The sequence below is a fragment of the Rana temporaria genome, chromosome 9 (assembly GCF_905171775.1).
Source record: "Rana temporaria chromosome 9, aRanTem1.1, whole genome shotgun sequence".
Lineage (NCBI taxonomy): Eukaryota > Metazoa > Chordata > Amphibia > Anura > Ranidae > Rana > Rana temporaria.
Genome location: NC_053497.1, coordinates 143642633 through 143658103, shown reverse-complemented (window position 1 = coordinate 143658103; position 15471 = coordinate 143642633). Strand labels below are relative to the sequence as shown.

General features: G+C 45.5%; 1 protein-coding gene across 5 annotated transcripts in view; it reads left to right on the top strand.

Annotated features, from left to right (window-relative positions):
* The window catches only part of NUP188 (nucleoporin 188), a 161167-nt gene that overhangs the window by 56760 nt on the left and 88936 nt on the right, over positions 1 to 15471 (top strand). For all 5 annotated transcript variants that reach the window (XM_040324704.1, XM_040324703.1, XM_040324706.1 and 2 more), the window contains exons 7-10: positions 837 to 929; positions 8431 to 8553; positions 8689 to 8900; positions 12668 to 12779. In XM_040324704.1, coding sequence (XP_040180638.1) covers positions 837 to 929; positions 8431 to 8553; positions 8689 to 8900; positions 12668 to 12779 — 540 coding nt within the window. The remainder of the gene's footprint in view (positions 1 to 836; positions 930 to 8430; positions 8554 to 8688; positions 8901 to 12667; positions 12780 to 15471) is intronic.

The following is a 15471-nucleotide window of genomic DNA, read 5'->3' as shown; positions in this document are numbered from 1 at the left end:
CTCCGGGGAGCGATCGCGACGGAGCGGCTATAAACGAATAGCCGCGCCGTCGTCCCGGATCGCTCCCCGAGGGAATCCGCCCGCCGCACGCAGCGGAGGGGGTCCTGATCGGACCCCCCACCCGCTAGAAGGCAGGGACGTATATATACTTCCTTCAGCCTGTCCGTGCCATTTTGCGGACGTAAATAGTCGTGCGGCGGGCGTTAAGGGGTTAAAGTGTGTTTTCTTTTCTTTTTTGTTAGAGTGTGGAGGAATGTTTATTTTTTTTATTGTTGTTGTTATTATTTCTGTGTCGCCACTGGGGAAAGGGGAATAAAGGGAATATTTTCCAGTGAAGACACCTTTTTTAGGTGACTGCTGTCTAAGAGGTCTTCCCTCCTGTTAGAGTAGTGGGCGCCAGCTTCCGCTATGACAACCCCTGCCACCAACAGGCCATGACAGACTCTGGCCCAGGGGGTTGAGGACCCCTGCATTAGATAATTCTTCTCTTGATTCCTGTTGTGTCTACAGGATAGGAAGTGAAAATAAATCTGCCCAATAGTACACCCTTCCCTACAATAAAAACGGGGGTGGGGGAGCCTTTGCCTTGGAATTACTTTAAAGCAGGGATCTTCAAACTACCGCCCTCCAGCTGTTGCGGAACTACACATCCCATGAGGCATTGTAAAACTCTGACATTCACAGACATGACTAGGCGTGATGGGAATTGTAGTTCCTGAACAACTGTAGGGCCGTAGTTTGAACATCCCTGCTTTAAAGGCTACCTTTTGAAAAAAGTGTGCTTTGGGTTGGTGATTATAGCTCTCTTTAATTTTGAATTGCCTTTCACAACTTAGATGGCGGAATATTACTATGAAGACAGGATGTGTATGCTGCGATGTGTTCTACATTTGCTGACTTATTTTCAGGATGAAAAATACCCTTATAAGGTAAACGGTATATTAACATTTTATGTCTATCCTGTACCCATATTTTTCTCATGTATGAATTTTTACCAACATTAATTATGTGCCAAGAGTTCTTGTCTGCTTTATATTCAGCACCAGAGAGTTGCAATGCTTCAGGGAAATAAGGTTTTACTGAATGCTGTGAGACTTGCACTTGTTCTTCTATTGTTCCAAAGGGACACAGCTTAAAGCCCCATACACAATATTAGATTTTATACAGATTTACCAAACCATATAATATGAGGTCAAAACTTTTTAGGCTGCTTTCACACTGAGGCACTTTACAGGTGCTATAGCGCTAAAAATAGTGCCTGTAAAGCGCCTCTTCTCTCACTCCCGAGGGCTTTCACACCGGAACGGTGCGCTGGAAGGATGCTAAAAACAGTCAAAATGGAGGTTCTACAGAAACCTGGTTGAAGAATATAGGACTACCCTTGTTTAGTTTTATTCAGTATCCAAAAAAGCATAGAATTAGTGAAGTTTTGTAAACCCAAGCTTCATATATGTTTGTTCTGTGATATGTACATCTCTGCAAAGAACGACTGAATGAGCACTATAATTCATTTATTTGCACTAATCAGTTTGTTTATCACATTTATAAAGAGAACTTCATGATTTAGCATTTAATTTTTGCTGTTAGTTTGCTAGGGATCTAAGCAGCAGAGGTTGTACCCTAACCTATACCAAAAGGTAATTGGGACTTTAGTGCCACCCAAACTAGGTTTGGCGTGTAACTGACAAGATGAGCCATGTCATCTGTTGATACCCATGGACTGGGTGAACACTACCTCTCTGGACACATTCTCTGAAGTCAGACCACCCTCATGGTCATGTGGGGTGGGAAATTCTATCATCCAGACCATGTTTTAGCCATCCATTTATACCCAACTATCCAAAAATGGCCTTGTGTGATATCCCCCAAAAAATCTGTCACCTGCCAGAATGTAGGCATGATTGACTATATATGGCAAAAAATATTGGCCCTAGTAAGTCCTAGCATTTATGTTAAAAAGGCTGCTTTACAAAGAAAGATGGTGCTAATATTTACTGTGTTCCAATGTAAATTAATAGCCACCACAAATGCTATACTATTGCAATAAATCGGTCCATGTGATACAAAGTGCACTGTGTGTTAAAAAATAAATAAAAATTAAATCCAAATCACATGTGCTGTAATAAAACAAAAAGTGAAACGTGTGTGTCTTCACTCCTCAGTGCTTTTCCTTAACGCACAGCATTCACCTGAAGGTGTTGATTTCCTATTGTGGAAAAGAAGTCAAACTAAACTTTCTCAGCAAATGTGTCATGCGTTCGGTCCCCCACCAATGTGGTCAATGCTCCACTGTCCCTTTAAGATTCTCAGTAGCAGCAGGAATTATACAGCAGGACCCTCAAGAGAAAAATAGGAATTCCTCTTACGATGTAATATATTTATTTAAACCCAAATATAAAATAGTAGTGCACTTACATAGCATTACAAAGCTTAAGCTTGAAAATGAAACCACGGCTATGCTTTTCAACATTGATTCTACAGATCTGGAAGCCAGGCCACTTGAAGCCCTGCTTACAAGTTTCGTCATCTGAATGTGAATATCCTGAGGAGGTCTTCCTTAGAAAAGGACTTTCTTTATTGTATTGGAACATTATATGTTTGCATGACAGCTGCTTGTTGTTTAGTTCATTTTCAGAAATGTATTTGTTTAGCACATGCATATTTCTCTTATCGTCCATGGACGGGCACAGCTCCTTAAGTCTTGACAAGTGGGTTATGTTCCCTGTTTACAGGAGAGAACTAGGCAGAAACATGTTAGATAATTAAATACATGTTACATTAACAGAGTTGAACAGCCCCGCCCAGGGGGCAGTCCCTCCAGACATAACCCTCCTCACTGCAGCATGCAGCCTCAGTCTCGTTCTGCCTAGCAAGGAGAAGGACGTATGGCTCCCTTTGGGCCCAGCGCCCTGAGGAGAAATTGTATTTTATTTTACTTGAAGAATCTTCTTTCAACTGTCGGCTGAGAGACAGGCTGGATAATATAGATCCTTTTAGTCTACTCAGTCCGACCAGCAAGCGTGAGCACACCTTTGCAAAGAGGCTGGGTCTGCCATGCCATACCCCATGACTCCTGGGCTGGCCGGTGAGCTTTGCTCTGAGGTCCACATAGGACTGGGCTGTGGTGTTATCTCACTCACAGTGGACCGGGCCGACAGCTACCTCCATTGCGGTTGTAGTTCTGTCAGGAATGCGTCAGCGAGTCCTCGCTCGGACGGGTAAGTACAGTCCCTCCCGATTCGGTGGGTTGGTATGGCTGGGGTTCGGGGGTCCTCTTCTCCTCCCTTCCCTGCTCCTTTCCATTTGCTGCATTGCTAACATTGCCACTGTCAGGGGGAGGAGGGGGGGGGGGCCCTTCCTGAGGGGACTGTGTTATCTGGCCTGCGTTTTTCTTTTTTGTATGGGGCTTTCCTGTGAGGGGTTTTTCACTGTTAAAAAGCCCTAGGAGGCTTTTCCTGTTTAAATGTGGCACTTTGCCGCCATTTGGGCGGCGCTGGCGCCATTTTTTGGGAAGCTTTCAATTACATTGAAAAATCCAATTGGCGGCCATTTTGTCATAGCCTCGCTATGGCACAGCTTACATTGCTGTCTGCCATTTTCCTGTGGCCGCGTTCTGAACGCTCGGCGGCCATCTTTGAGTAGTCCTGACCCCTAGTGCTGTATCCTACGGTGCACACAGGTCCCTGCAGATTCCGCACCTGGTCAGCGCAGCAAGTGGATGGGATGCCCTGAATAGGGTTTAGGAGCTTCTGTTTATTTGTAAGGAATACACCTACATATTATACATACACATTATGTAAATATTATTAAGATTTGGAGTCGGTATCTGGGTCCTTCCCCAACATGCTGGTGGTGGCAGCAGGTGTTGGCACCTGGGATTCCTACAGAGGTTTTATTGTTAGTCCTGGACACGTTTGTGCCATGGTGGGGGTGGACTGCGGATGGGCGGTAAAAGAGTGCCCCCTTCCCCTGTTATCCCCTGGGGAATGCTCTGTTATGGAGCCATGGACCAGGTACCTGGGTAGTAAAGAAAAAAGAAGCAGGATAAGGCATTGCTGCAAGGGACTCTCTTAAGCTGGATAGTGCAGCTGGGTTTCCGCCGAGGGCGCTGTCTTTTTTCTCATTTCTAAGATGCGGAATGAGAAAAGCCGCTGAGGGCTTTTGTAGTCCCTCAACGCCAGGCGGTTTAGTGCCCCTTTGAGAAGAGCCTTTTCAAAAGGTGGGCTTCTCCGGTGGTGGACCCTCCGGGTTTCATGTATAGGTGACCACTCTCCCTATTGCGGGAACCCCCCGCTTGTATGGATCTGACTGATAGAAGATCCGAAGTGCTGACCCGTTCCATGTTTACCATGCTGGGGTCTGACTTGCACCAGACAGTGGAGGAGCACCGACTCTCTCCCGAAGTTATTAGGCTGGCGGACCAGCTGGTCCAGGACCTCATATAGGTCTGTGATGCTTCATTAAATGCTGCGCCCTTGTATCCAGGGCTTCTGTTTCAGAATGGTTTTATGCACACGGTGGTGTAGTGGTTTACTCCACTACTTGGCAGCAAGAGAGTCATTGGTTAGAATCCGGACACTGACACCAATCTGCCTGGAGCTTGCATTGTCGCTCCCTGTGTCTGCGTGGGTTTCCTCCGGGTACTCCGGTTTCTCCAAAGGCATGTGTGCATACGCCTACATAATATACATACACACTATGTGTGTGTATTATTTATGGGCAACTCTCCAAGGCCGTCAAAGGCCCAGCTGGGGGATTAATCTGTCCCTGGGTGCGTAAGCTGATCACGCCGGCACCCAAATCCTGCCGAATGTATGTAGCCTTCCCTCCCTGTCTCTAGGTGGGAGGGGCGGCTTGCTGGTTCACAATTTGGTGAAACCTCCCTGCTCTCCGACCAGTGGGCCTGCGAGGTGGTCTCTTCGGAGTACTAGATAGGGTTTCCTCCTATCCACAGAACAAAGTTCTATCCTCGTGTCTACCTCTCCCGGCCCGTCGGTCTGCCTTGGGCAGTGTGGGACTTGCTAAGTTGCGGGGTAATTTTCCCTTTCCTGCAGGACGAGAGGTTTGGGGTTTTCTATGGGCTTCAGGCCCTGAATACCTTTGTGAACATCGGGTAGTTCTGCATGAAATCTATTCGTTCGGTGGTAGCTGCGCTCCATCCGGGGGCCGTCCTGGCGTCCTCGGACATCAGGGACACATACATGCATGTCCCGTTTTGCACATGTCAGTGTTTTTTCTGTGCTTTGTGATGAGAGAGGGTCTCTGTCAGCCTGTGGCCCTCCCTTTTGATCTGGCGTCGGCACCATGGGTTTTCGGCTAGGAGCTCGCACTTATCCTAACTTTGTTGGGACAGCGAGGCTTTGCCTTATGGCTACTTGGATGACTTTCTTCTGAGAGCAGCTTCTGTCTCAGACCTAGTGGATGTGTTGTTCCCATTCAGACCCTCCGAAGATTCGGATGGGTGTTAAACATTTAGGCCAGAAGGTGTAGCTCAGTGGCAGCAAGCCCGCCTTCCATGTGTGCGACCCAGGTTTCAAATCCTGGGCATGCTAGGTTCCGACTCAGCGTTGGAGTATCTAGGTTTGATTCGGACTCCTCGGTGGCGAAGGTCCTTCTTCCCCTGGAGGAATTGGCATCACGCAATCGGTCTTCTCTCCGGGCACCTGCTGGTCCGAGGCCTGTGGGTAGCCTCCTTCGAGGTGGTACTGTATGCCCAGTTCCACACTCGGGTTTTCCAGGGGAAATACTGTGCAGGTGGTAAAAATCTCTTGTCTCTGAAATCATCAGATTCCGGTGCGCCACCTAGTCAGAGTCTCTCTGAGTTGGTGACGGAGATCCCAGACTCTTCGGTCCGGGAAGTTGTTTCTTCCTTCCAGTGGTCGGTGTTTTTATGACGGATGCCAGCCTCACGGGTTGTGGGGGCACCTGGGGGGGTCCAGTCGGCCTTGAGTCGCCGGACTTGCGTGGACCCACACTTCCCTGAATGTGCCCGCACTCGTCTGGTCTCGGTAGCAACCCAGGGTCGGGCCTGGCTAGTGCCTCGGTGGGAGACCGCGTGGGAATACCAGGTGCTGTGGACCCTGTCTACCCTTCATTGTCCTACTATTTTAGGCGATCAAGCCATGCTTTTCCTTGTGGTCGAGGAGGTTGCAGGGTCGTCTGATCTGGTTTCAGCCAGACAATGCCACGGCCGTGGCTTCGGTCTACCATTAGGTACACCGGCAGGCGGACTACTGGAGTCGCCAGACGCTGGACCAGGGCGACTGGTCTTTGTGCTTAGGGTGTTTCGGCTCCCTTGCAGGAGGTGAGCCTCACAGGGCATGGATCTCCTGGCCACTCGTCTCCACCGCAAGGGTGTCGAAGTTAGTGGCCAGGTCTAGTGATCTGGTACGGACGCGTTTGTCGCACTGGTGGCCCTGTGGGGTCTGTATCGGCGACTTTTTGCCGTTCCTCCTTTGTAGCTGCTCCACAGAGTGGAGGCTGAGGGGATCCTGATGATTCTAATTGCTCCAGATTGGCCTTGGCGTCCTTGGTACGCCGATATCGGGCGCTTGGTAGCGGAGGTACCCTGGTGGTTGCCAGGGCGGGAGATCCCTCTGTGTCGAGGTTCCATACTTCCTCCTGTTGTACAGTCACTGACTTGCTCAACATGGCTATTGGAAGCCAGACTTTAAGAGACCGAATTGGTCATCTCAACAATGCTGAGGGCACTGTAGTCTTCTTCCGGAGGATCTACCGTCGCACCTGGCAGGCCTACATCTCTTGGTGCGAAGAGATAGAGTGATGTCCACGGACGTAGTCGGTGTCCAGGGTCCTGCTGTTTTTTACAGCTTGGAGTGGATCAAAAAATTGCTTAAAGCACCGTTTTGGGGCAGATTTCAGCCTTGGCTGTGTTCTTTCAGTGGCCTTTTTTGCGGCCTGTTCCCTGGTGGGTCCCTTTTTTGTGCAGGGGGTTTGTCATATACTTTCCCCTCTTGGCCCATCTCTTCCCGCAAGAGTTTTGACTCTGGTGCTCTCGGTTCTTCAGGAAGCTTCCTTTTGGAAACATCAGAGAGATTTCCTCTTGACACTATCTCAGAAGGTGGCCCCTTTAGTGGCCTTTACCTCTGTTATAGGGGTTTCTGAGTTGGCGGTCTTGTCTTGCAAGCCGCAATGCTTGATCCTCCATAAGGATTAGGTGGTGGTGCGCCCGCGACCTTCCCTTCTTCCGAAGGTGGTTTCGGCCTTTCGCCGGAATAAGGACATTGTTCTTCCTTCTGTCCTCGGCTGGCTCATCCTACGGAGGTTGCCTTTCATACTTTAGGCGTGGTACGCGCTTTGCGGGTATACCAGCCTGCTACGGCTCTATTTCGGAGATCTGACTCTCTTTTGTGTTGGTGTCTGGTCCACAAAAGGGCCTGGCGGTCTCGTCGACCACCATTTCTCGGTGGATCAGGCAGGCTGTCATACAGGCCTATGCTCTTAAGGGGCGGGCCCCCCTTTCCGGTCATCGCACTTTCGACCAGGGCAATTGGTTCTTCCGGGTTTTTTTTCCGACATCATTCGACAGTCTCACAGATGTGCGAGGCGGCGACTTGCTCGTCCTTTCACGTTTTTTCCAGAATTTACATGGTTGCTGTGAGAGTGTATCTTCTGATGCTTCTTTCGGCCGCTAGTTTTTGCAGGCGACTGTTGCACTTCCTCCGTTGAGGAACTCTGCTTGTTTTTGGGGTGAAGTTAAATTGGTTTTACTGATATATTTCCCACCCCTCGTTTTTGACACTGCTTGGGGACATCCCACTTGTCAAGATTTAAGGAGCTGTGTCCGTCCATGGACGATGAGAGAAAATAGGATTTGTGGTACTCACCATAAAATCCTTTTCTCTGAGTCCATGGACGGACACAGCACCCACCCCTCCTATTTAGGTTTGTACTGCTTGTTACGAACTGAGGCTGCATGCTGCAGTGAGGAGGGTTATGTCTGGAGGGCGGGGCTGTTCAACTCTGTTAATGTAACATGTATTTAATTATCTAACATGTTTCTGCCTAGTCCTCTCCTGTAAACAGGGAACATAACCCACTTGTCAAGATTTAAGGAGCTGTGTCCGTCCATGGACTCGGAGAAAAGGATTTTACGGTGAGTACAAAAAATCCTATTTTTGTTCAGTATTAGCGCGGGTGAACTATAATAATGTGTGAAAATACCTTGTGAGCACTTATTTATTTTACTCGAACTATAATAATACATAGGAAAGCTGCTTGTCAAAATGATTATTTACTTTCTGAGCCATTGGGCCATGTATTTTACAGCTCAAATTTGGTTCAAATTGATTTGTATTTTAATAAGATGAGAAAAAATGCATAACTTTACTGTACCAGTATATTTTATTCTTGCATCATACTAATGCTTTTTGGGTTTCTTTTTTTTTTTTTAATAACTTCTCCCTGTAGAAAGAGTTTAATGAGTGCATGGATATGTTGGAAGAGGGGGATCTAATTGGGAAATATATAAAAAAAATTGAGGAGCTCTGCAAAGAAGATGCACCTACATGGGAAACTCATGGGAACCTCATGGTATGTATCAGTACATATTTCCATGCTCTTTTGAGTTGAAATTTGTATAATATAGTTTGTTTATTTCCAGCAATTATTTTATTAATGTACATTGCTGATTTGTTTTCTGTGTTCTCCCATGTGCGTTGTGTACAGACTGAACGACAGGTGTCCCGCTGGTTCATGCAGTGTCTCCGGGAGCAGGCCATGTTGCTGGAGATTATTTTCCTGTACTATGCCTATTTTGCAATTCCTCCTACCAATCTTCTGTTGCTTACTAAACTCTTCACGGAGCATGGCTTTGGACGTCGGCAACAAAATCGTCACTTGGTTGAACAAAGCCTCGACCCCATAATAGACAGAATTGGGTAAGGACTGGAAAATCACTTGTTATAAAGTCATTCCAAGATTTGAGTTCCACCTTTTTAAGTCTGCACATTTTTCAACACTAATTACCGTATTTATCGCGGTATAACGCGCTCTGGCGTATACCGCGCACCCCCAAAGTGGCCCCCAATCCTGTGGGAAAAAAAGATTTTTGTTGTTTTGTACTTACAGTTTTGATGTCTTGCGCGGCGTCCATCTGCGGCCTCGTCGGGTCCGGCGTCCTTCTGCGGCCTCGTCGGGTGTCCTCTTCGGCGGGTCCGTCTTCGGCGGGTCGGGCGTCCATCTTCGGCGGGTCCGGTGTCCATCTTCGGCGGGTCCGGTGTCCATCTTCGGCGGGTCCGGCGTTCTTCGGCGGCGTCCTCCCGCTCATTTCCCGCCACGACTTTGAATACTGCGCCCGCATATAGCGAGCGCAGTACACTCGTGAATCTTCGGGCAGGCTCGGGCGCCTCTCGCACTGACGTCCTGTACGCTCAGGACGTCAGTACGAGAGGCGCCGAGACTGGCCGAAGATTCACGAGTGTACTGCGCTCGCTATATGCGGGCGCAGTATTCAAACTCATGGCGGGTATCGGCGTATATTGCGCACCCACGATTTTGCCCTGATTTTCAGGGCAAAATAGTGCGCGGTATACGCCAATAAATACGGTATGCGTTGAGTATATATGGCTGTCTTTCACACACCTATAACTTTTGAACTGTATATAGAAACAAGTTTTCCTAAAATATCAACACACTAGGATAAAGTTTTTTTATCGGACATCTCTCCCATACATTCTGTATATCTATAAGGAGCCTATATGTGTGTGTGTGTATGTATGTATGTGTGTGTATATATATATATATATATGTGTGTGTGTGTGTGTGTGTGTAATGTATATATTATTTTTAGCAGAGACCTTAGGGAATAATCTAGCGCTCGTTGCAATTTTTTTGACACGTTATTTGTGCAGCTGTTTTTCAAGCAAATTTTTTGGTAAAAGTACACTTTAATGAATTACAAAAAAAAAAAAAAACACAATTAAAATCCCAATTGTTTGTACAATTTTATAGAAGATGTTGCGCTGAGTAAATAGATACCTAAATTTTTCTAAAATTGTGCACACTCCTAGAATGGCCACAAACTACGGTACTTAAAATTCTCTATAGGTGGTACTTTAAAAATATTTACAGGTTACCTGTTTAGGGTTACAGGCCTAACGCTAGAATTATTGCTCTCACTCTAATGTTGGCGGTGATACCTCACGTGTGTGGTGCGAATGCCATTTACATATGTGTGTACGACTTGCGTTCACTTCTGCGCGCGAGCATGGAGAAATTATAGCGCCTGAAGTATTTTTTTCCCTTCGTTTTTACACTGTCCCTTTTTTTATTGTTGTGTGTGTGTGTTTTTTTTTTATCACTTTTATTCCGATTAAAGGGAATGTCAACATCCCTTGTAATATAAATAAGGATGACAGGTCCTCTTTATGGAGAGATCTGGGGTCAAAAATAACCTTTTTAAAAGCAAAAGATAAAAAAAAAAAAAAAAGATTTTGCTTTATAAAAAAAAAATTGTTTACTTCTGCCCTAGACTGGAAGTTATGTCATGATGTCGCTCCGTCCTTCCAAGGCCATAGAGGTGTCCAGAGAAGATCTAGTCTCTCATTGCCTCTGTGACCAGCCTGCCAAACTGTCGTATTGTTTCTCGCTGGCACCGGTGATCGGCAGGAGGGGGGCGTCCTCTCCCTTCCCTTCGGAAAGCGATCCAGTGGCTAATGAGATAAGAAAGCCAGCCGCCAGCTGAAAAAAAGGAAATGCTGTGGTTATGGCTGATGGCTTCAGCCATAACCCCCATTAACCACTGGCAAACTGCAACCCATATATACATATTAAAAGGTGAGAGATAGGGGGCGCTTAAAAGTAAAAAATGTTGATAATATAATAGTATTATATATGCATAGTATATTGTGAATTACACACCAACATTGGATTAACCGAACAGATTAGATTAAGTGATAAATGACAAATGCCAGTAAATAAATAGTGATCAAAATAAATAAATAAATAGATAAATTAATAAAGTCCATTCATAAGGTATCTGTGTTCAGTAACTTGGATAGAATAGTGCTTGTGCTTAAAGTCCACTGATAGGGGTCTCCACCAAAACAGGAATTCACCCCAAATGTGCTCAAAAGGATGGCTCCTTACCACAAGGTGTTGACCTATTTAATTAAAAAGAGGTCAAAAAAGCGTTAGATCACAAGCCCAGTACTTCAGAACTTCATGCGCGGCTTTATGTCCCCTGATACGACCAGTCTGCGAGCGGTTAAAGGAAATGTAAACAGTGTTTTACACTACATGTGAGGAATTGCCACAAACTTTATGCCGAGAGCAATAATTCTATTGCTTGACCTCTTCTGTAGCACTCTAAACTGTGGTAACCTGTGAATTTTCTTAAAGCATTGCCTATGAACATTTTTAAGTACTGTAGTTTGGCGCCATTCCACAAGTGTGTGCAATTTTAAATTGTGACATGTTTGGTATCTACACTGCTCAAAAAAATAAAGGAAGACTTTGAAAACACATCATATCTCAATGGGGAAAAATCTCATGCTGGATATCTATACCAATATGGACTGGGTAATGTGTTAGGAATGAAAGGATGCCTTATCGTTTGATGGAAATTTAAAATTGTCAACCTACAGAGGGCTGAAAACCATAGTGAAAAAATGATGCAGCAGGCTATTCCATTTTGCTGAAATTTCATTGCAGCAACTCAAAATGGTACTCGGTAAATTGTGTGGCCCCCACGTGCTTTTAGGCATTCCTGACAATGTCAGAGCATGCTTTTAATGAGACGACGGATGGTGTCCTGGGGTATTTTCTCCCAGATCTGGACCAGGGCATCACTAAGATCCTGAACAGACTGAGGTGCAACCTGGCAGTGTCGAATGGACCAAAACATGTCCCAGAGGTGTTCTATTGGATTTAAGTTAGGTGAGCATGGGGGCCATTCAATGGTATCAATACCTTCATCCTCCAGGAACTCTCTCCACATTAGGCCGGACATTGTCATGCACCAGGAGGAACCCAGGACCCAGAAGCACCAGTGTAGGGTCTTAAAATAGGTCCAAGGATTTCATCCTGATATCTAATGGCAGTCAGGGTGTCCCTGTCTAGCCTGTAGAGGTCTGTGCGTCCCTCTATGGATTTTCCACCCCAGACAATCGCTGACTCACCACTAAACCGGTCATGCTGAACAATGTTACAGGCAGCAGAACCTTCTCCATGGCTTTCCCAGGCCCTTTTACGTCTGTCACGTGTTCTCGGGGTGAACCTGCTCTCATCTGTGAAAATCACAGGAAGCCAGTGGCGGACCTGCCAGTTCTGGTGTTCAATGGCAAATGTCAAATGAGCACAGGGCCCACTAGAGGAAATCGGGCCCTTAGGGCCACCCTCATAAAGTCCTGTTTCTGATTGGTCAGAGACATTCACACCAGTGGCCTACTGGAGGTAATTTTGTAGATATCGGTCCTGCTGATGGGTTAAAGACCTTCTACATCCTTGTCCTAGAGCCTGTCTCCTGTAATCTCTTCCATGCTCTGAGACACAGCAAACCTTCTGGCAATGGCAAGTATTGATGTGCCATCCTGGAGGAGTTGGACTGCCTGTGCAACCTCTATATTTTGTCTGATGTTTGCTAAATATAGTTTGACACTAGTGATTGTCTTCACCACCCTAAAATATGTTTTCCTTCACTTTAAAGTTACTTTGAAGTTCTTATTCTACTGGAAGGAATTGACATGGACTCTTTACAGGAGTGTGCTTTAAAAGAAAACATTGAACACCCACTCAGCAATGAACCTCAGATTTGCAAGGTAAATCACTTCACAATGATTGGTATATTTAAGGTGTGTTTTTTTTTTTTTTCCAGCAGAGTTGTAAAGAAAAAAATCACAAATTTGTTTGTCAAATACACATCACAAATATTTACATGGAATATCAGGGGAACATTTTGGGAAATTATAGAAAGTGGATGCCAAATTTTTTAAAGTGTTTTTTTTTTTTATATCAGAAAATTATTTTTATTGAAAATAAAACAACTTCCAGTGTACATACATTTCAAAATCTGACATGCATTTGTACAAATCACATCAAACATTTGCCTACAATGGTACAATTTGTTCCTCTCATGTAGCCAACATGTCTAAGCCCTCTTAGCAGTCAAATATTGCAACCAGCACAGCATATGTACTAAACACAATCATTGTGTGGGACATTGAAGAATTCTTGACATGACAAGTTCCCTAGGGCTTATTCCTGGCGTATGAAGCCAAGGCGCCCAAAGCGTTTTGAACTTGCCTTGGTTCCCCCTATGTTGATAGAAATATCCCTCCATAATGAAGGTATTTCGGGCAACACGAGAGGAGATGTACGAGATCTCCTGGATCCCATCTGCACCTACCACACAAGGGGTCTGCCATTTTACCCAACCTATGAAGCTTTACTGGGGTATAGTGTACTCTAAGTATAATCTACAGCTGTGACACTTTCTGAAATATATTTAGAGAGCAGTTAGGAATAGATTCAACCGCTTCCTCCCACTGTTCCCCGTTAAGGGCCCCAAGTCTTTTTCCCTTTTGGGATGTTTGTTTTATGTAAGTTAATAAAAAAAAAGTAAAAAGTGAAACTCCTGCGCTGTCTGTGAATGTCGGACGTGGGGGGGGGGGGGGGGGGGGGGGGAAAGGGGCACTGCTGCAAAACCTAGGAAGGTCTACCTCGATAGACAAAAGTGATAATGGAACAAGTAAAAGGTGTCTGCGCTGTGAAACACACTATAAGTGAATATTAAATGTGTAGAGGGGGGGACCGGGCACAGGTGACAGGGAACATGTGAAATAAAACGTGATGTTTACAATAGATGGCAATATATTGAACAATACCTCAGTACATATTGGACATACACATATATAACTAATACGAGTCCAGAGAACACAAGAAAGCAAAATCTCCAAAAAAAATAAAAATTCTGGTAAGTCTGATGATAAAAAGTAAAAACAAGTGTTCAGTAGAAGGAGACCCCGCAGCCAAATATGGTGAAGAAAGATAAGCCGTACACCTTGAGAAAGTCCACAAACACCTCTGGTGATCCCAACAGCTCACCTTAGGTCAGGCAGAATACACCTGATAGGGAAGCCTTAATAAATGGCAGTCTGGTCTTGATGGTAGAGATAGCTCTTACGATCCAGGTCAGTACATGCAAAACAAGGACATACAGCAGGATGGTGTAATATTGATGGCACCAAGGGACCTGGCACAAACCACACTCCGATGCACTCACATGAATAATAAAGAAAGAGGGCTTATCTCCACGAGCAGCGAGCTCGTCAGTGGTCTGCTTCTCCTCTCTCTCCAGTGCACATGGATCACAAGCTGGGGATGCTAGATGGTGCATACGGCAGTGGGGATACAGCATACGGCTCGTACAGCAGTGGGATAACCAAGACAGTAGGGAAGCAGAGCACATCGCATAATCCGGTATAAAAAGGTAGGGTTTATTAAAACATCATAAAAACAACTCACATTTAAGTTGGTGTAGATGGCATATATCCACGAGTAGCGAACTCGTGGATATATGATGATGAAGTCACATGGTTGACGATACGCGTCAGGATTGGAGCGCTGGAGGACCTCTGGCATCCCACAGACGGAATACGAGTTCGCTACTCGTGGATATATGCCATCTACACCAACTTAAATGTGAGTTGTTTTTATGATGTTTTAATAAACCCTACCTTTTTATACCGGATTATGCGATGTGCTCTGCTTCCCTACTGTCTTGGTTATCCCACTGCTGTACGAGCCGTATGCTGTATCCCACTGCCGTATGCACCATCTAGCATCCCCAGCTTGTGATCCATGTGCACTGGAGAGAGAGGAGAAGCAGACCACTGACGAGCTCGCTGCTCGTGGAGATAAGCCCTCTTTCTTTATTATTCATGTGAGTGCATCGGAGTGTGGTTTGTGCCAGGTCCCTTGGTGCCATCAATATTACACCATCCTGCTGTATGTCCTTGTTTTGCATGTACTGACCTGGATCGTAAGAGCTATCTCTACCATCAAGACCAGACTGCCATTTATTAAGGCTTCCCTATCAGGTGTATTCTGCCTGACCTAAGGTGAGCTGTTGGGATCACCAGAGGTGTTTGTGGACTTTCTCAAGGTGTACGGATTATCTTTCTTCACCATATTTGGCTGCGGGGTCTCCTTCTACTGAACACTTGTTTTTACTTTTTATCATCAGACTTGCCAGAATTTTTATTTTTTTTGGAGATTTTGCTTTCTTGTGTTCTCTGGACTCTTATTAGTTATATATGTGTATGTCCAATATGTACTGAGGTATTGTTCAATATATTGCCATCTATTGTAAACATCACATTTTATTTCACATGTTCCCTGTCACCTGTGCCCGGTCCCCCCCTCTACACATTTAATATTCACTTATAGTGTGTTTCACAGCGCAGACACCTTTTACTTGTTCCTCTAATAAAAAAAAAAGTTGTGATTGGT